Source organism: Nuphar pumila, chromosome 3, assembly GCF_984573655.1.
Source record: "Nuphar pumila chromosome 3, dmNupPumi1.hap1.1, whole genome shotgun sequence".
NCBI classification, from domain to species: domain Eukaryota; kingdom Viridiplantae; phylum Streptophyta; class Magnoliopsida; order Nymphaeales; family Nymphaeaceae; genus Nuphar; species Nuphar pumila.
The window spans coordinates 145,257,525-145,278,621 of record NC_143251.1 but is presented as its reverse complement, the minus strand read 5'-3'; the positions used below and the strand labels follow the sequence as shown (position 1 = coordinate 145,278,621).

At 38.8% G+C, this 21,097-nt stretch overlaps 1 protein-coding gene and 1 long non-coding RNA gene across 2 annotated transcripts; both read left to right on the top strand.

Moving 5' to 3' along the window:
- Positions 1-428: 428 nt before the first annotated feature.
- LOC149844275 (uncharacterized) lies at positions 429-2,354 on the top strand. The gene is made up of 3 exons (XR_016431187.1): positions 429-974; positions 1,582-2,196; positions 2,340-2,354. It is a non-coding gene; the product is annotated as an uncharacterized LOC149844275 (long non-coding RNA).
- A 12,304-nt stretch (positions 2,355-14,658) lies between these two features.
- Positions 14,659-15,539, top strand: LOC149844274 (GATA transcription factor 15-like). The gene is made up of 3 exons (XM_090002113.1): positions 14,659-14,885; positions 14,993-15,157; positions 15,242-15,539. Exons 1-3 carry the CDS (start codon positions 14,814-14,816, stop codon positions 15,434-15,436), a joined length of 432 nt encoding a protein of 143 aa, XP_089858239.1. The 5' UTR covers positions 14,659-14,813; the 3' UTR covers positions 15,437-15,539.
- The last annotated feature ends 5,558 nt before the right edge of the window (positions 15,540-21,097 follow it).

Below are 21,097 nucleotides of genomic sequence, written 5' to 3'. Positions count from 1 at the left end.
GTTGTTCGTACATTGTCATCAAACAACAGACATTTGGAACATAGCATTTAAGTAAGATCCAAACGAATGTTGAACTTAGAACAATTGTTATAGAACGAACAAAACCAATGTTTTGTTCCGTTGTTTTTCTTCATTTTGTCCAAACCTGAACTATCCATCAAACATGCCCTTAGAGTACGTTTGATGCACCGTTTCCAGTGTGATTCGGACGAAAATCTCGTTGGGAACGATGATTTCTAATAAATGTTGGATGCACTTCTGCCGAGTTCGCGTCCTTATACACATGACTTTTTCGTTCCACCCTCCCCGTCCTCCCCGTCTGTTACAAAAGTAACATGGACGACGCTAACGAAAACTTCTCGACGGGTGCACCTTGTCTCTCAAGGGGGGTTGCCGTCGGTGCTTTGTCTGCGTCGAGGGCCAGAGCCGCAACCGCTCTCAAGTGCGAGATCGGCATCCTTCTCCCTAAACGTCAGCGTGCTCTCGAAGCTCCTCCCCTGCTTGTGACTCTCCATCTTCGGAGATGGCGAGTGACGCAACGCCAGCGAAGGTGGCATTTGCACCACCACCAACGGCCCAGACTCTCGATCACAACGTCCCTGAAACTGATTTCTCTGACTCCCAATCTCTCCCCACCCCTTCGCCCAGCCATAACTGAACCCCCATCCTCAAACAAGCGAGTCTCGTAAACCCTAATTCCCCTGAAACCACTGGGATCACCGAGTTCTGCCGATGTTGAGTGCGATATAAAAGGAAAGGAAGAGAACCCATTTTACCCAATTCACTCTTTCCACCATGAGAGCTCGGATTGGGCAGCTCAGATGCTTCGCGTTGGTGTTACTCCACAGATCCCCAGCAGATCGACCTCCGCGAAATGAGTAGAAGAGGCGACCTCAATCCTATAAACTCCCTCCAGAGTGAGGAATTCATGTTCTTCTCAATGGAACCAACAATCTAGAGACAGAGAGAGAAAGGTTATTCTTCCTTGTTGTTTTTCTCTCCTTTTGTTTTTCTGCTATTTCGAGTATGGTGAATTGAATTGAATTTTCGGGTAGGTGGTAATTTTGTTGAGCCTTAGCTGAATTGAATTAATCGTCTTTGTTGAGATTTTCGAGTACGGTGATGTTTTCCTTTCTCAGATATTCATGAGTGTTGTAAAGTACTGTTCACATTTTTGTGCCATTTCTGAATGCTACCCATACTATGGTTCTAATGTGTTCTTCTTTCCTGTGAGATTTATAAACATCTTTTGGTGGGTCATTCTTTTGTATTGGAATTTTGGATCTTCGGTCGTATCCTACTTGATCGGAAAAAGGTGAAACCCATCATTGTCATTTATTGAATTTTTGATACTCAACGATTTAAACACTTTTCGACAATGTCATGTGGTTTACGAGTATCTATCTGTGTGAGCAATTCAGCTTTCTAGATGGTTGTGGATTTTTGGAATCTGATTGATTTTTTCAGACATGTTTGTCACACAATTGTTTGAGGTTTTCTTAGTTCAAGTTTTTCATTCACTTGTTTTTGTATTTGCGTAGTTCCTGAACTTGTTTTGTGATGATCACTTTTGGTTCTCAGATATTTAGGTTAATTCAGAAGGAGGATTGGTATAAGCCTGACATTTCTCCCTCTCTGAGACTTGTTGATCTGTGATCTCTTCTCCTTCCCGTGAACTCATAGAAGAGGAATGACTGATTAGCTCACAGACAACCAAAGCACTGAATTCAATGAGGCCTTCAGCATGTTTGATAAGGATGGAGATAACTCTCTCTCTCTCTCTCTCTCTCTCTCTCTCTCTCTCTCTCTCTCTCTCTCTCTCTCATAGCATGATTTTGTGATGTTTCAATTTAGGATTTACTTGATCGTTATGTTGCTGGGATTAATTAATGTCTATCAAAATTCATTGTGAAATGGATTTACTTTATAGTGTTTTGATTGTTTTCTGTGAAAATTTTGGGGCGATTAGGTTTTTGTGATAAAGTTTTGGTGTCGCACATTCAGAAGATTGAAGAAGCATAGCAAAAAAAGGAAAAAAAAAATGTTGAAGAAAATAAAAGTTGATTTTTCCCTCGTAGGGTTTCCCTCTCTCTTTCCTCTTTTCTTTTCCCTCTTTTCTTCTTTCTCCCTCTTTCAATCTCTCTGATTGTTTCGTTGCCAAGGTTGCAGACAAAGAGGAGAAGATGGAAGGCTAAGGTTGTTTAGTTGCCTACCCTCTTTTCTCATCCTATTTTTTTATTTCTTTATCTCCTTTCTTTTTGTTTTTGTCTTATTTATTCTGTTTATTTTCCTTTCTCTCCTGATGATTTAGATCTGACTATGTGAATGTTGTCATGCAGCTGCTTACTATTTTGTTGTTCAAATGAGGTGAAGAAATGAGTGGAGAGAACAACAACAATTTATCTTGTTGGAGAGGTAAAACATTTGGTCTTTTATTCTCTTATTTTCTTTAACAAAAAGTTGTTTTCTTTTTTGTTGAAGATTGAGGGATTTTTCATTTTCTTATTTTTTCTTTTGCCATGGGTTTAATTCGACTTATATTTTGTTATGCTTGTGATTTTGCATGTGCTTGATATTTTACCTGCTACAAAAGCCCTGAACATAAGGGTTTTCATTGTGCACAGTATTTCTTTGGTTTCATTTTGGGGAGTTTCAACCTACCGACTTAAGAGTTAACTATATTGCTGCACCCACTCATCTAGAAAACTGAGTTGCATATCCCAACAATTCCTGAAGCATGCATGATTCAGTAACACAATATCTTCCCGGAAGCACCTCAAATTCAAATAAAGAGAGAAAAATTGCCTACTTTGTTTTAGGGAGAGGAAAGAAAAAGAACATGCATACTTGGAGAAGGGGGGCAGCGGGAAAACAACCAACTCACAAAATAAGAACTGAAGGAGTGTTTAATCTAGAATCAAAGCATATGTTGTTGTTAATCATGTTTCCTTAGAATTTGCGAGCTAACTTCAAACGTAATAAGAAACACTCTTTTATTCTGTGGTTACACACACACCATGAAGGAATTTTCTGCCAGAACCAGGTAAATGATAAAACTCTTTTCATTTCACTACAACTCAAATTTTTCTCTTCATTCGTAGGGAATAATTGTCTATATGTGGTTTGTAAGTTCAAGGCGTTGAACTTGGCTAATAGGCAATTGATGAAATGGATCATGATAAGATCATATTCAAGGGGTGAAGCACCTGCATTTTGTCTTGATTGCGGCTGTGGCATATGTTTGCTTTTTATATCTCAAGAATGTTAACTAGGCCTTTGTAGTGATTGTCATTATCATATATAGAAGTGTTGATGGTTGGACTTGGATCAGGTTGATGACCTAGATGCTGGAAACAGAAGCATTGATCTTAATTAGATGTTGACTGGATGTGAGTGACACTAGCAAGACTTGGTCTAGGAGTTCAGATTAAGTTCCCTGGGAAGATCCAAACTGATTAGCCTAGCTGGGTGGGAAATCTATTGCATGGGCAGACATCCAAACCTGAATTGATGGGAAGAGGATATTAGCAAACTGTCTGTTAACTGGGCCTTTGAATTCCATTATCACATTTTAGCTGCCATTTGAATTCCAATATCTAATCTTGCTAACATTTTATCTACCTGCTCTAGTAGAAAGATTGTGCCTTGGGTAAGACAAAAGATAGATGTGAAAGGTAGTGCTTCATACACTTGGGTTTTTATTCAGACCTAAATAACTAGGTCTATGTAAAACACTAGGGTGATATCTTTATGATAGATAATTTGGAAAATTCACACAGCTGATACTGTTTGTGGGTTGTAAAAATTCTCATAAGAAATTGTCTTGCTGGAAGCATTACCATATATGCACTTTGTATTTATGCTTGCATATTTGTTTGCATGTGCATATGTATACTACACCTCCCTTTATTCTTCTCCTGCTCCTTCATATTTGCTTAAGCTATCAAGGACTCTTTCATAAGCCTATTGAGTGGTTGTGGTTAAGCATCTTTATATGTACTTTAAATATTGCAGTTAGTTTGTGGATGAAGTTTTGTTTCAATATCGATATTAATTCTTTGTTTCAATCCTTACCAGTTAAGCATTCTGGCTAATGTTTACTTGTACAATCATATCTCAAAGAAAGAGAGGGAGAGGGTTGGTATAAGTCTGACGTTTAATTCAGATGCATTTGCAGGTTACTTCACTCCTTACCAGTTAATGCTTGCTCATTTGTCTCAAAATTTGAAAGTATCTCATATTCACTTAATCAGTATCAGTTGCAGCTTTTGCTTAGAGAGCTCTTTGAACAATTCTAAGGTCAAAGGGAAGGTTCTGGTTTATCGACATGTTGATAGTTTTGCTGACTCAATGTTAGCTAAGAGCGTGGTGGTAAAAGCAGCTGGGGGTGTAGAAATGATTTTGATCGATGAAGATAAAGATGTTGCTATTCCTTTTATCATTCTTGCTGCAACTGTTGGCACAAAAGTCAGAGACAAAGTTCTAGCATATATTACCAACACAAGGTGTAAGTCCCTGCAATAACCTGAACAAATAAAAAATTTACTTGTTCCGAACATTATCAATTGTTAAGATAATTTTTATTTGACTGATTTTCAGCTTCTCTGATGATTAATAAAACTTATAATTTCTAGCCTTATGGATTTTGTTATGATTGCCTTGTTATTGAAAATCATTTGTTGTTTCTATTATTCAATTTGTTTTCAAGAGAAATTTATGGCACAAAATTATGTTAGTAAGCAAAGATCTTATTCCTTATCTTAATTCATCTATTTTCTTCCACCACCCGAACATTAAATGTTGTTGATGTCAATCTTGTTCTGCTATAAATCAATTTGAAAATCATATTCAGGGCAAAAAACAATTTGATATTCATATTCAGGGCAAAATCCAATTAGAGATTCATATTCGAGGCAAAAATACATATTAAGGCAAATATCCAATTCGAGATCCATATTCGGGGCAAAAATTCAATTTGAGATTCATATTCGAGGCAAAAATACATATTAGGGCAAATATCCAATTCGAGATCCATATTCGGGGCAAAAATTCAATTTGAGATTCATATTCGAGGCAAAAATACATATTAGGGCAAATATCCAATTCGAGATCCATATTCGAGACAAAAAATCTATATTTGGGGCAAAAATCCAATTTGAGATCTATATTTGGGGCAAAAAATCAATTTAAGATCCTTATTTAGAGCAAAAATTCATATTCGGGGCAGAAATCTTATTCGAGATTTATATTTGGGGCAAAAAATCAATTTAAGATCCTTATTTAGAGCAAAAATTCATATTCAGGCAGAAATCTTATTCGAGATTTATATTTGGGGCAAAAATCCAATTTCAAATCCATATTTAGGGCAAAAATTCATGATTTTAGATATAATTTCACAATGAATCCATATTCAGGTAAAAAACCATAAAACTTGTTAAAACATGTAAAATGACGGGCGGATCGGGTCATACGATCAAAAACAAAATAATTTGACCCATTATCCATGACTGTCCAAGTTGTCCGCACATTGCCATCAAACAACGGACATTTGGAACATAGCATTTGAGTACGGTCCAAGCAAACGTTGGACTTAGAACAGTTGTTACAAAACGAATAGAACCATTGTTCTGTTCTATTGTTTTTGTTCATTTCGTCCAACCCTGGACAAGCCATCAAACATACCCTCAAGTAACGCCACCAACATAGCATTTGAGTACGGTCCAAGCAAACGTTGGACTTAAAACAGTTGTTACAAAACGAATAGAACCATTGTTCTGTTCTATTGTTTTTGTTCATTTCGTCCAACCCTGGACAAGCCATCAAACATACCCTCAAGTAACGCCACCATGGGGTTGCCTGCATGGCGAACAAGGGTGGTTGCGAAGGTGCTGAGATGAAGGCACTGGATCAAAACTCACTGGTGCATGGGTGAATCCGTCGCTTTCAAAGGTGGGAAGTGGGCCTTGTACGGCAGGGTGGTTGAGCCTCACCCGGTTTTCTTCCTGTCAGCAAGGGTTCCTCATCGTAAAAAAAAACAGATAAGTTAATCGGACATGGATCTGCCTCTGAACACAGGAATTCTCTGATGTTTGAAATCTGACAATAGTTGGCGTCGCTCTTTGACATTATGGTATTGGTCCAATAAAAAGTAGTTGGAAACAAAATTATAAAGGGATTAGATTCAATACAATCCAATACCACGTAAGTCTATACCAAATCCAATTATACATCAGAATCTTATTTTCAGATCCGTATGCAATAAAATATGTTGGTTTAACATGATCCAATCCACGTCATGGTGACAATTGGTTAGCCCGGGAGCTGGAATCCAGCCACCATGAAAGCCTGATGGATGATCCAGTTCCACTTTTGGGTGCAGCAGTTCATTTCTAGATCGGATTTTGGTCAGACCTGAAAAGTTAGATCAAAATTCCAACCATTAACATTACTACAAGTCTAGCAACAAAGAGGGCTAAAAACAAGCCCCTTTCGTGGTACCTGATCCTGATTTGACCTGAATCCAACTAAAACACGTTTGTCCAAATAAGACCCGATTAGACAGATCCAAACCCCACTCTGATAATATTGCATCGTTCTTGTGATGTTTTAAGTTTACACCTAGCGGTGCATATGGATTGGATTCGGTTGGACTTCCTATCCGAATCTGGCACATTTTCTTGGTTATAGATTTAATATAAGATCCAAATGTATATAAATATTGTATTCAAACTTTCATGGTCAGATCTTTTGGATCAAACTACAAACTCGGATCAGTTTCTATAAATCAAGATCTAAATACAGATGAAATCTGATCTGTTTGCACTTTTCATATGTGAAAGTCTTCCTTTGCCTCGAGATCAAAGCTGGGTATAATCCCAAGTGAGAAGGGGAGGACCTAAAAATGATGGGGGGTTTTCCCCTTGATCTAGTGAAAAAAAAATAAAAAAAAAAAATGCTAAATTTTGCATTCATGTTCAACTCTGTTGCACCGGATTGAGTTCAAAGTGGCATCGGCACTTGCTGAATATTCAAATTCGAATCTACTATGATCACTACACGGAAATTGGGCATTACCGGCCGTTTTGTTTGCCGGTAGTAGTCTTCACAATTTTTATACCAGACCCGGGCCTGACATGAGTTCCGATCAAGACTCGCAATTTTTCAATGTAAAAATGGAAAAATATTATTTTACCAGGTATGGTCCGGGTCTGGATCATGTAGTTCTGATTGGGTCTGGGTGTGATTTCTCATATAGTAGACCTGAGTTGAGTCCGGACCTGATATCATACCCGAAAATCTGGTCCAAGTCTGATCCAACCTGTGTCAGAACCAAACCAAACCCGTTAACACCCCTAGGTGAAATGCAGGGCAGGATTTGGAGGAAAGGTAGTGCTTGGATAACTCGGTTCCCACATGGCAAGGACAAATCCTAGCAAAGCCTATCCAAGACATTTTTTGCTCAAACATAATTTCCTTTTTTTGAAGAAACAAACAAAAAAATTAAAATAAAATAAAAAAACTCCATTTGGATGAAAGCATAATGGATTTCATTCCTACCACTTAGGTCAGATATCAAGTCAAGTAAGCTGCAAGTGACAAAACGATCAAAATCTCGTTTTTCAAAAACTTGTGAGAAATTGAAATTTTTTCATAAATCTTGCATTTTTTCGCAAAATCTCGTTTTTCAAAAACTTGTGAGAAATTGATTTTTTTTTTTTTTGGTGATTTGGCAAAGCATGCATGACCCACATTAAAACAACAAGAAACATCATAAAAATTTGAACTCCGAGTAGTTTATGGTAAGCTAATAACAATCGACTGAAACGTCACAGCCTGTGGGGGCAAGCGAAGGACTCCAAACCTCTTGATCTTCCAATATTTCCTCGTCTTAACAAAGAGATGAATTGATGCTATAAAAATTGATGCACAAAGAATATACACAGAGATACTATCAAATTGATGCACAAATAATCAATAATAGTAAGCAAGGCCTGCATGAACTAAAAAGTAGAGACAGATCTTGCACTCAACAAACAATGATACGAAAGACAATAAAGCAGTAATGTGTCTTCAACATAACCAGAAGACTTTTTTCAGAGAAAGCAATATATAGAGAGCCATAAGTCTCTATACCTTCATATTCATATACCAAATATCAGAGGCGTTAGAATCAAGTGGTAAGATCCATAGCCCTAAATACTTGTACATGAGACTTTTGTCAAACATAAGGAAATTACAATGCCCATAAGAGTAGACAGAGATGGCAGCCTACAGTGAATGTTAAGAACAGATGGGACCCTGCAGATGGCAATTTCATATAGCAATCATATAAAATATGTGCAGAAAGCAGTCTACAACACATTATAAGAACGTATGGTACATTCGTTTGCTATAAAAGCAAGCATGATGGAATTATGTTAAATGCTCAAAAATATTAAAGGGAACTAGGGAAAAACTATAGAGTAACATCACCATGAACAAAATTATCCAAAACTTCTTGAAATTGTTCTTGGTTAATTGTGAATAAAAAGAAAAACACAGCAAGCTAAGAAGCCAATTTGCTGAGCTCATTCACATGTCATTTCCATCAATAATCCATCCCAGTTATTGGTTATCTTATCAAGCGTGTCCATGCTCGCAACAATCATGCATAGCTAATCTCATCAGTAACTGGAATACAAAAGTTATGACGCTTAAAACCAGGATAAGGAAAATCCAACCATCACTACAAGGAACTGTGTTTTTAAAGGTGACACTTTAACAACGACAAAAAAAAAAAGTCACCATTAAAACAAGGCAGTAATGGTGCTATAAATGTATCAGCGACCTTAAATATTGCCGTTATAGATAGGGATGGCAATGGACCGGAGGAAAACGGGCCCCCACCCCACCTCCCCCCATTTGTACCGGGGATGGAGGACATGAAACAGGGATGAAGGCGGAGATGGAGGTTAAAATCAAAACCCATGGGGATGGACTTACGCTTTCCCCTGCCCCGCCCCGTCCCTGATCCCCATTAGTAAAATGCTAAAATACTCTTTTGGGATGACAATCGATCGAGGGGAAATGGGGCTCCGCCCCGCCTTGCCTCGTTTGGACCAGGGATGGAAGGCAAAATTTTGAGATGGGGCGGGGATGGAGGGCAGAAGTTTGAGATGGGGCAAGCATGAAGTCGTCATTATATGCTATAACGGTGATCTCATAGTCATTGTTATAGGATATGATAGGTTTAAGACCTCTAACACCATTATAGCCTTAAACCTGCAAAAAAATAAATTTTTATATTAGTTTTAAAATAATTTTTTTTTACAAAAATTGCATATGAAACAATAACAATGCAAATGAAATTACTCAAACAATAACAATTTAAACATTACATTCAACAAAATTCAAACAATAACAATTCAAACATTAAATTCAACAAAATTTAAACAATAACAATTCAAACAATTACAATTATACAATTAAATAAAAGTATATGATATCTTTTAATATTTATTAACCAAAATAGAAGTTCAAGTTGCCTAATCATTGACATGATTGGCTGAAATCTTTCTTATCATTGACCCAATGCAATCACTCAATAGTGAATTAATCAACCAATCATTTTCATGTGCCAACGAACTAATCCTACTTCTCTCTGATTTTCTGTCATAAAAAAATAAAATAGCATGTTAGTACCTATGACAATTATTAAAAACGCAATGCTCAAAATCATAAACGCTCAAGTAAATATAAAAATATACTAAAATATTATCCCCTTGTTATACATTAATAAGAATTTAAGATATACCAACAAAGCACTTGATAGAGGCTTACATTGGAGTTAAACATGCCCTAAGAGAAATGTAGCTTCTTCACAACAATACCACAAAAAATAAATAAGTAAATAAGAGTGTTTTAAAAAAGCAATTTTATTCTCAAATTAAGTAACATTATTTCACACTTAATTATTTTCCTAAAAAATACGAAAGCACATTTGATTTAGCATATTTCATTTAAGAGAGACCCAATACTCTATATATATAGTTATAGATTTCGAACTTTTCTTTGCTTGAAAGGTTTCTCCTTCACTATATATATATATATATATATATATATATAAGAGAGAGAGAGAGAGAGAGGGTTATCCTTATCACCATCAAAAGAGGATCATTTCTTGACGAGAAATTAAGTAGCAGGAGATGAGTTCATGTATTTTTCAAGATGACAATAATTAATCTTAACATGATGATAAATATAAATATAAAAGCACATTTGATTTAATTAGCATATTTTATTTAGCACAGACCCATTACTCTATATATTTATATAATTGAAAATTTTTTGGCTTTTTTTGTTTGAAAAGTCCTCCTTTATAGCGATATATAAAGTCATTGTTATCTATAATAGTGATATATGAAGCCACTGTTATTGCCACAATTCTAGCTTCATGAATTTTGTGTAGTCGTTATAAGAGAGAAAACAAAAAGTGTGGGTAGAAATGAAAAATGTAGTAAATAAACTTGAAAATGAATAAAACTAATAATCAACATTGTCTAGGCTTACCAGCAAATGGTGGGTTGCTTCTGGCATCCTATTTTCTCTTATCTCACTAAGACTACTCTACAGAGCAAGATCTCGCTCACTTCATCTCAAACACAACAAATAAACAAATAAAACATCATAGATTTGCACACACACAAAAAATAAAAAATACTCATAGAAAAGGGAAAAAACAAAAGGAGTGGCTAGAAAATTAAAATACACACAAATAATGATCCACGTAAATCCGACGGAAACTCATTTGGGCCATATTTTGTGATATTCGTAAAACAAGGTATCAGATTCTGATTCTGATTCTGATAGAAGAATTCGATCCATTTTCATGCAATCCTACCGTGGGAGCGGATCGACCAAAAGATAACCATCCAGATAAAGCAAAGCACATTTGGGCCCTGTTTTAGGATCCATATCCGACTATAATACGACGGTTTGGGCCAAAGTTCAGACCTATTCCGAGTCCGTCTATGACCCTACAAGTACAACCCTAGCGTCGTAATGAAAAAGTGGTAATGGGTCAAACCCGGAACCCGAAACCAAAAGCGACTTAGGGTTTACACAACAGCCACGAATTCTAATTTTGGCGGCACCACGTTTCTTGGGAAAACCGAGGGAGCGGGAAATTGCGAGAAGGTCTTTGACAAATTTGTCAATGACAGATATACCCCTTCCGGAAATTACAATCACAGGCATGGGTATTTTGGTCACTGAAATTTTTTCGGGACCAGCCTAACCGATTCCTTGTGTTCCCTGTCATCTTGGTTCTCGTAAGACACTTCAATTGGTAACTGGATTCGGGTTGGGTCCATTTGGTCCGGTTTGAACTTGAATAACAGCTGGCCTGGTTGGGCCAGCCTGGTGGCCCCATTGCCATTTGTGTTGTTGAAAATGTCTGTACCAAAGGCCTGAGCTCGGCTGACTTTAACTGGGCTAAGACCAGGTTCAATTGGGCTCCAGCCTGAATGTTGGTCCAGGTTGACCGTAGCCACTGCTAACAAAGGCTCGAAAATGAGACCACCAGCTCATCATTCAGCTAGGCTCAGCTCGGAATTGAGCTCGGTGAGTCAAGCTGCGAGGCAGCTCGTTTAGGTAATTGAGCCAAGCACGAACATAGCAAGCTTGGCTTAACTCGTATAGGCTGATTAATATATTTTAAAGAATGAGACAACTCATGACGAGCTCTTGGACCAAATCGAGTGATATCCAGATCCAAACCCAACCAATTGACAGCGCTTTTTGCCGAGTCATCCAAGTTTGATATCCGAGTCGAACCGGTAGCATGTAATATCAAATGACTAAAAAGCCCTTCATCTTCCAATCTGGCCAATTCTGTGAACGGTGGAGATTCTTCTGAATTTTAATTTAATAATTAAAATTTATTTATTTTTACAAGAGTTGACCAAGAAAGAACCTGCAGAAGGTGACAACTAGAGCCTTTCTCCCCCCAAAAAATCCCTAGGGGTAGTTCACAAACCGCCGGTCCCCAATAATTACGTAAGTACCAACGTGTTTCCCAACCGCCTCAAGGGGTAAATCTGGAATTACATCCAAAAAACAGAACGGTGCATTTTTGTTAGCGTCCTATGCTCTTAGTTATCAAAACCGAAAATGACGCATTTGTCCCTCGAGTGCCTCGTTTCATTCGTTGAATTTTTTCTAAATAAATGTCTCGTTTGGGATTTTTACCTTTGATGTGGACACGTGTCATGCCTCCATGTTTTGCTTTTTTACTGCTTTGTGGCTTTGTTAAGGTTCTCGACATCTACGCCCTCACTTTCCGTTTTGCCATTTTCGTAATTACCTTTTATAGGAATGACTAGCGTATCCTTGACGACACCATTCCCTTTTTACCCTCGTTCGCATCCCGGGTCAAGATCCCGATCCGTCGAACGACTCGGATCTTATAATGTCACAAATCCGGGTCCTGTTTCTGGTGAAGGAAAATATCGTGATGAGTTATGAAAGTGTGCTCAAAGAGGTTTGGCGCAGTGGGATGAAGCCTACGCAGTTGGACTAACCGGCTGTCTGTCGAGGTTCCATTCCCACTGGCATCACCCTTTGTGTCATTAAGCCTAAGCAAGGCAACTCCCTGAGGATGAGGGAGGCACCATGGTTTTAGGCTGCCGAATAAGTGATTGAGGGTTGGCGAGAAACGACCAGCATGACCAGGTCTCTTACCGAGGAGGTAGTCACTAAAATATCAGAACTAGAAATATGGGCATTTCCAACACTTGTTTTGCAAATCTAACCATGGTTTTACGCTGCCGAATAAGTGATTGTAGGTTGGCGAGAAACGACCAGCATGACCAGGTCTCTTACCGAGGAGGTAGTCACTAAAATACCAGAACTAGAAATATGGGCATTTCCAACACTTGTTTTGCAAATCTAACCATGGTTTTACGCTGCCCAATAAGTGATTGTAGGTTGGCGAGAAACGACCAGCATGACCAGGTCTCTTACCGAGGAGGTAGTCACTAAAATACCAGAACTAGAAATATGAGCATTTCCAACACTTGTTTTGCAAATCTAACCACGTGGATGCGCTTGAATTTGCTACTAATAAACCATTGGATCATGTATTTTTCCATGAAAAAAATGTGATTTTTTAATGATTGAATATTTATGAAGATTATGAGTCATTGATCTTAAAGCCTTAAAAAATTATCGGTTATGCATCAAAATCGGATTATTCAAGAGCACATTCTTATAAAACCAAGCATGTAGATCACATAAGTATGGTTAGATTCAAGAGAAAAGAACAAAAAAATCATGAAAATAGCTGTTCACACATTAGTTCTCATATTCTAGTGACTCGTTCGAGAAAAATCTTGAAATTTTACTAGCATATTAAAAAACTAAAAAATGTAAAAACATAATCAAAACGAGTCAACATCGCATTAACATAACCATAAAATTCCAATAATTTCTAAATGTTTCGATAAAAACATGAAAGTCTCAAAACATGGCTGATATTGGTTACTATGGTTCCGAGACAATGAGCAAAATACATGTAACACTAGTCCTGCTTAAATAAATAATCGATGTTTAGTTAGGTCTCGGTTCACAAGTTGGACCTATCTAGGGCTTGGAAGTTAGATGAGCCGCTCGTGATCTACTTGTACATGAGTGGGGTTTACCCGGACCCGACCCATACCAAACCTTATAGGATTCAGGTATAGTGATAAATAAGAAAACCCAATTAAGACCTAAGTTCAGACTCAAAGATCCGATTAATACATTGACCCGGGTATAGTTTGTAAAATTTTATACCAGACCTGGGTCCAGTCCGAGTTCCGATTAAGGCTTGCAATTTTTCAATATAAAAATGATAAAAAAAATATTGTTTTATCGGGTATGGCCTGGGTCTACGTGGTTCATGTAGTTCTTATTGGGTCTGGGTATGATTTCTCTTACGGTGGATCAGATTATATTCGGATCCGGACCTGATATCATACCCAAAAATTGGGGTCGTCCCACCTGGGTATGAACTAAACCGGACCCTTGCTATCCTTGCTACCTTTGCTACTTGTGCCACCGGATCCATGGAAGTGACAATGGATCTGGTTCTTTGACAGAATGAACAGGATTCAAGTCCTGACCCATAGCAGTATGTAGGATTTGTGAGCCACTACTGTCTATGCTATTGGATTTGCTACTGATGTTAGGTGAACTCTTTCCCGATTGCAGAACCTAACCAAGTCTATCAAGTTATCACACGTAGAAAAAGATGGGTTGTGAGGATCAACGCTCAAAGTCATGAGTCATGGGTTATGCAGTATTGAAAGCTTGATTTGAGTAACTGTCTTGGCTTGGACGAACCATGAATTCAGACTGGTTCCGAGATGGTTATAATCCGAGACGAGACAAACCACTGTGGACTTCTCAATGTTGGTCTTTAGGCCTAATGCACATGGATAAAAAAGTAAAAAAAAAAAAAAAACTTCTACCTAGTGCCGACTTGGGCAGCAAGCTAGCCAAGCCTTCTCTACAAGGAATGTGTGTTGTCTCTGTCTCTATTCACCTCCCTATAAATCCCATCTTACCCCTAGTCATTCTTTGCTCACAAACGGTGTTGTAGGGCGATCTTGCTAAGATCTCTACTTCAACAACTTTTTTCTCACACGAAATCTGTTTAGATCTGTTCTTTCGGAAATTTCCTCCTTGTTGGTACCGACTTAAAAAGATATTTCAAGTCCAGCGTGTAAAGAATGAGATCTCCCCTCTCTGGCAGATACCCAACCTCCCCATTTTGAAAGTTGGTAGTTTCAGAGATGTTTCATCCATTTATGTCCCCCAAAGAGGAAGATCACAGTACCATAGATCTCAATCTTGATCCTAATGAGGTTAGTGCTTCCTATTTCTTGATTTTTGGTTATGTATGAGTCTTGTTTCTGACTAACTTTTAGTGTAACAGTCCTTTTGAGTCTTTGCCTCTGTTTTCTTTGATCAGGTACCTGAAACATCTGATTTCAAGGAAAAAACTGTTAGAAGGGAGGAGTTTTGGGGTGTGGGGAAAAGGATTGATGGGGTGAAGATGGGTGGGGATTCTAGAGTTTGTGTGGATTGTCAGACTACAAAGACTCCCTTGTGGAGGAGTGGGCCTCAGGGGCCTAAAGTATGTTGGTTGATTACAGGATTCTCTTTTTCTTCTTGTTTTCATTTTTTTCTCCTGTTTTTGATTATGGCGTGGTTTTTGCAGTCTCTGTGTAACGCTTGCGGGATTAGGTACAGGAAGAGGAGGAGGGCGGCTGTTGCGTTTCATAAGGAAGACAAAGAGAAGCAAGGGAGGAGGAAGAGTTTGGGGGTCCCTTTCAAGTTTAGGCTTCTAGGAAACGAGGAGGAAGAGGCCGCTGTATTGTTAATGGCCCTCTCCTGCGGCTCTGTGTATGCTTGACTCTCTCTCTCTCTCTCTCTCTCTCTCTCTCTGGAAAATGGGAGAAACCAACATGGTACCTTCACCTATCTATAGTTAAGAAATCTGAAATCTAGAAATTATAATCTCTCTCTCTCTCTCTGGAAAATGGGAGAACCCAACATGGTACTTTCACCTATCTGATAGTTAAGAGATCTGAAATCTATAAATTACAATCTCTCTCTCTCTCTGTCTCTCTTATATTTGCTAGCAGTGTAACTATTGAGTCCATTAGTAATGCCCTAAAAACTTCATGAATCTCAGAACTTATGGATGGAAAGGTGAAGATGATGAAGATGGACGCACGCAACCATCTTACCAACCGTTTGTACCGTAGCCAATGATTTTGTCACTTTTTGCTTTGCTCGACTTGTGTGGAGTATGATAATGATGAGTCTCCCTTCAATCTCACCTGTAACTCTGATTTTGCTACCATGGAAAGAAAGGAACTACTTGCCCCCAAAGGACCATCAAGTCGGTAACCACCATTTCTTCTGAGTTGTAGATCACCAACACTCGAGTACAGGAAGATGAAAACCTTTTATGTGTCGGTTGGATTTATGATCAACTTGATTCTACCTCTGTGGCTTGAAGTTGGACCAAGTTGAGAGCTAGGTTCTAAGGCTCGACTAAGTTCGTCCAATACGAGCTAAAGCTTCTCCATATTAGTGGATTAGAAAGGTTAGCGTTTTAGCATTTTGTTCAACTGAGTCCCAACCAAACTAGTTAAAAGGTCCGTCAGTCTGCAAGACCTTTTAAGTCTGAGTTGTCCAGTTCGGGTTAGTCTTGCACCACTCTTGTGGGTTGGTATGGTCCATGTCACCTGCAAGATTGCCGTGCAACGCCTGAGCTTGGACAAGTTGCCTGAGTCACGTGAGTATCCAGATGCTTTTAATGCACCTACACTTTTTTTTATTTATAACCCGAATAAACCACAGGCACAAAGACCTGGTCGCACTGGCTCAGCCTGCCAGGAACGCGTCGATCCTCCCGTTTGATTTAGCAATCAAAAAATCCTATGGTCTCTTCCCCAAGAGCTGCCTGGCGATGACAGAGGAACCCAACCTGCCTGCCTGTAGGGTGTGGCTCTTTTGTTTCACAACAAGACCAGGACGTTTATCCCTTCCCGACCCAATCACTAGCTTATGAGTTTACTGATAGGTCACAGTTTCTTTTCTTTCTCTTTCTCCCTTGTAGCTGTCACCGGAATTTCCCCAAGTGTGTCCACGCCCCCAAGACGGACTTGACCCGAAATCCATTCTCGCAAACAAACACACTTCTTACACACACCTAGGAGCACCCCTTCCTGCATAGTCGAGGTCCCTACAAGGGACTCGTCCCTCAGGGTTCCTGCATATCCATGCAAGACCCAAGTAGGTGGGTCGAGGTCCCTACTATGGATTCCTGCCTCAGGGTTTATGCTATGAGTTGTTGGCTTGTGCAGAGCTGATGCTCATGAAAATCGAACCTTCTAACTGTTAGGTTCCACTTCGCCGTGCACCTGAACTTGAAAGCAATGTTGGGGACCATGGTCTGATCTCAGGTGGCTCGACTTGCACTCATCTTACTATGGGTTCAACTTAGCAAGAGGCTGAAATGATGCAAATGGGTCTAGGGTGTGTAGCTAGATCGGTATGTAAATATATGGTGAGTAAAAAAATCATGGTGAGAGATCTAGTTTGAATCCCTCTGCCACATGGGGCTTAAGAGATATCTGGTAGGGGTTGCCTAACCCCAGGCCTATAAAAAAAAACATGGTGAGAGAGCACTGAACTTTTGATGATGAGTCGGTTTTCAGCCTGTTGGTGATATATGGTTTTTTTATTGTCCCCGGTGCCTGCTTGGGAGGCGTTTACTTGCACATACAGAACAGTCTTTTTTGGACACTATTGCTTGGGAGTTGGGAACGCTTCGTTTTTATTTTGCAGTTTTTGTCCCAAATGTTCCGGAAACCTCTGCTTCGGGAGGAGGGGCGTAATACCAAGAGACACCTAAAATGTATCTTGCAGCACGGTACACCATGAGTGTTCCAGGTGTCTCTCACGTCCGATGTTTGCGTGACGCAGTTGTCACTGCAATCAAACAACTGGTGTTGATGGTGTGTCAAACCTTTGGTTACTATTGGGTCTAGTGTGCATCGTCTGGGGGATAAGTTGATCTTTTATTGGTTCAATGCAAAGTATGAGCTGGATTTTTGGTTGGTGTGCAGGTTATTTTTATGTGATTTCCCTCGAGGAATGGTGGAGGCAGCTAAATGACATATTGTTCGATGTTGGTGTTGCTTATAATCGCTATTGCTGGATCTTGTTAGGTCGTGGTCTGCGTGAGCTGGATTTTTGATCGGCGTGCAAGTTGGCACCATTTCCATAAGAATGGTGGATACCGGAAATTATGATATTTTATGGTTGTAGGTATTTCGTGAAAGAAAGTGCAGGAAAAAAAAAAGGAGAAAAAACTCAGAAATCTATCAGTCCGAGAGTGTTCGTCCCTCTTGTGGCGAGCAGAACACTAGTCAGGTCGGGGACGATCAGAGGGAGGTGGGGTGACCAAGTTGCTAATCGAGGTTGGGGTATATCCCATTGCTGAAATGATACCAAAAGAAAAAAATTTGATAATGCCAAAAGAATTCAGAATAAAAATGCAGAGGAAAGAACAAAAGAAAGTGAAACAATGTGTATACTTCAAGCAGGAGGGTGCAACCCTTTAGCGGATAGGCGGTCCTCCTCCGCATTGACTGAAGTAATAGCACAAATGAACTACCATACCACTACACCAGTCGCACCAGATCAGATACACCGCAAATTTCACTTATGGAAGTGATACATGGGTCCCATCACCACAGAGAAAGACATTGGGTCCAACAGATAGATGGTACACATCATGAAGCACACACACACTATTATTTGGATGCTTCAATGATGCATACTCTGTCCATGACCAATGCATTTGGATCTTGTTGTCCGACGAAGGTGCTCGAGCGAAAATCTACTTAGGGTTATCGCTGACCATCAGATGTAGGCTCATTGAAAGACTCAAAAGATGGTGAACCTCTGCAGGGGTGATGGTCATCTCACCCAAAAAGAAAAATGAAACATGCCACTTCTCAATTAATGCCAAGGTCAGCTTTCTATTGGTTTTTAATATCGCGCCAAGAAACTAAACCCGATGACATTCTTCTTATTCATCTTAAGAAGTTTAGAAGCATTGTTCAGAGCACTTTAGTATCTCAATTTTAATGATTTAGGTCGTCGCTAATCCACAGGTCTCTTGTACTCGAAACAAACTTTGTTAACCAGGTTTCTCAGTTTATGCATGCTCCTAGAAAAAGTTATATGAAAACAATTAAGAGAATTAAACGAGCGAAAAATTGATTCACACATAACCATAAACACTCACACACCCCGAATATAATGTAGTTCGGATCAGTGTGATCCTACGTCCACGATACCCTCACCTCAATACGTTCACGTGATGAGGGGTTTATTCTCCATTGATGTAAATATATAGAACATACATGTGGATAATGACTTACAATAGATGACGTTTTTCTATGTGAGAGTCCTTGAATGACTTCATTTGATGAAGACGCGAGTGAGAGTCTTACCCATGTGAGAGTCCAAGGTCTTCATTTGCTTGAGAGTCCTTGTCTTTATAGGTTTTGTTGGACTCCTTAACTCTATTTTATTTTATCCTCATTTGTTTGCTTGGCTTTCTTAACGGAGAGGGATTCCTTAATTGTGAGAGCTGCTGGCATACTGATAAAAGTTAAAAAAGGCAAAATATGGGGAGTCATAAACTAGAGAGATTTTGAAATGTTTCATAAATCTGGCATTTTTTTGGCAAAATCTTGGCAATAAAAAATTAATTAAAAATTATAAAAAATAAAATTTATAAAAAATATAAACAAAATACATTTAAAAATAAAAATCTCAGGGGTTTTAACAATAAATATCTGCTAAAACCGTAAATATCACGATATTTGTCACAGTTTGAAAATCTCACGAGAAATTGCCATTTTAAACTTTCAGGCAATTTCTCATGATATTATCGTGAGTTTTTTTATAAATCTCGCCATATTTGTTACAGAGGCTGGTGGAACGTTCTTGTTTATTGGATCTGGATCAGTAGTCTAACAAGAATCCTAAGGTATATACAATGAATATAAAAAAGAATACAAAATTAAACATTGGGAGTCAGTCTGCCGGCACTGACTCGCATACCCCTGGGGATTTTATTGCTGCAAGTTGTTTTTTTATCAAATGGACTGTTGATGTGATTTACATCATTCATTTATTTAGTGAAGGTGGACATTTAAAATCACCAAATCCAACTTGTATGCAAGGATTTTTTTGGCAATTCAGGAGTATGCAGTGTTTACATTTTCACACCATGACGTTTCTAAACTATTAAGCAGGCGCCTAACATTTCACGAAAGTGCTTCTGTTAGGGTACGTTTGAAAGCAAGAAAAACTTTTATAGGAAAAAAAATTGCCTACGAGAAGTTTTGATATGACAACTTTTATAAATGAAAATTTTTTGCTTGTTTGTATGGCACTAGAAAAATAGTGAAAATGTGAAAAATGAGAAGGGGAGGGAGAGAGAAAGAGAAAGATATCTGAAAATGGTGGTGGACAGCTTTTAAGGAGAGGTTCAAGATATAGAAAGAGAGGGGTGGTCGACCACACCGAAGAGAGAGAGAGAGAGAGAGAGGGAGCTGCAAACGGTGGTGGGCAGGAAGATCTTGTGGCAACCCCATGGCATGTGTGGTGTGGCTAGGCAAAATTATTTTTTATAGAAAAAAAATTCTTCCACTTGAAGAGTGAAAATAAAAAATCATTCTTTAGAAAAAATATTCTTTCAAAAAATCTCATTTGAAACGTTTGGAAAAGTTGCCTCAAAGGTTAAAAAATCACTCTTAACTTTTGCTAGGTCATTACAAAAAAAGGACGGTTTGACCTTTCCTTTTCTTTTAACTATTGGATTACCAAAACAAAGCACACCAATGTAGAAGACGTTTGAAGTGAGAATGGGCATAACCGAGTGACGATGATGAAGAGCGAGAGTTTTTCCTTTGTTCACCATAGAAGCAGAGAGTTTTTCCTTTGTTCACCATAGAAGCAGCTACACCAAATTTTTGTTGTGGGGGCACATCAACGCTTGAAAAAGCTTAACGGTCAAACAACGGCCTCGCAGCTTAGCTCATCAAGTGGAATCTATCATACTAATCATCTCTCTCTCTCTCTCTCTCTCTCTCTCTCTCTCTCTCTCTCTCCATTCTTTGCACAAAATAAACAACAGCGCACCTTTCTAATGAGAGTAAATGATAGCACCGCCATGCATACTTTCATGGTGGACCCATTAATCGATCGGATCAAAAGCCCCCCTCATTGTAAATTTGAATGACAGTGGGTGATACAATGATGCCAATCCAAAAAATTAACACTTTCCATGGAAAACTCACCAACTATACAGGTAGTAGTAACTCAGGGTTTACTGCCCGTTTCTTTAGCGTAAGTTCAGGTTCCTAGTCGCCAGGTTGCATCCAAACCGGACAGATCCCTGTGAACCTGATTTTCCATTATTTGGTTTTAACCCACCAGGTCATTCTTACTTCCAAAATCTAGCAACAGATGAACAGATTAT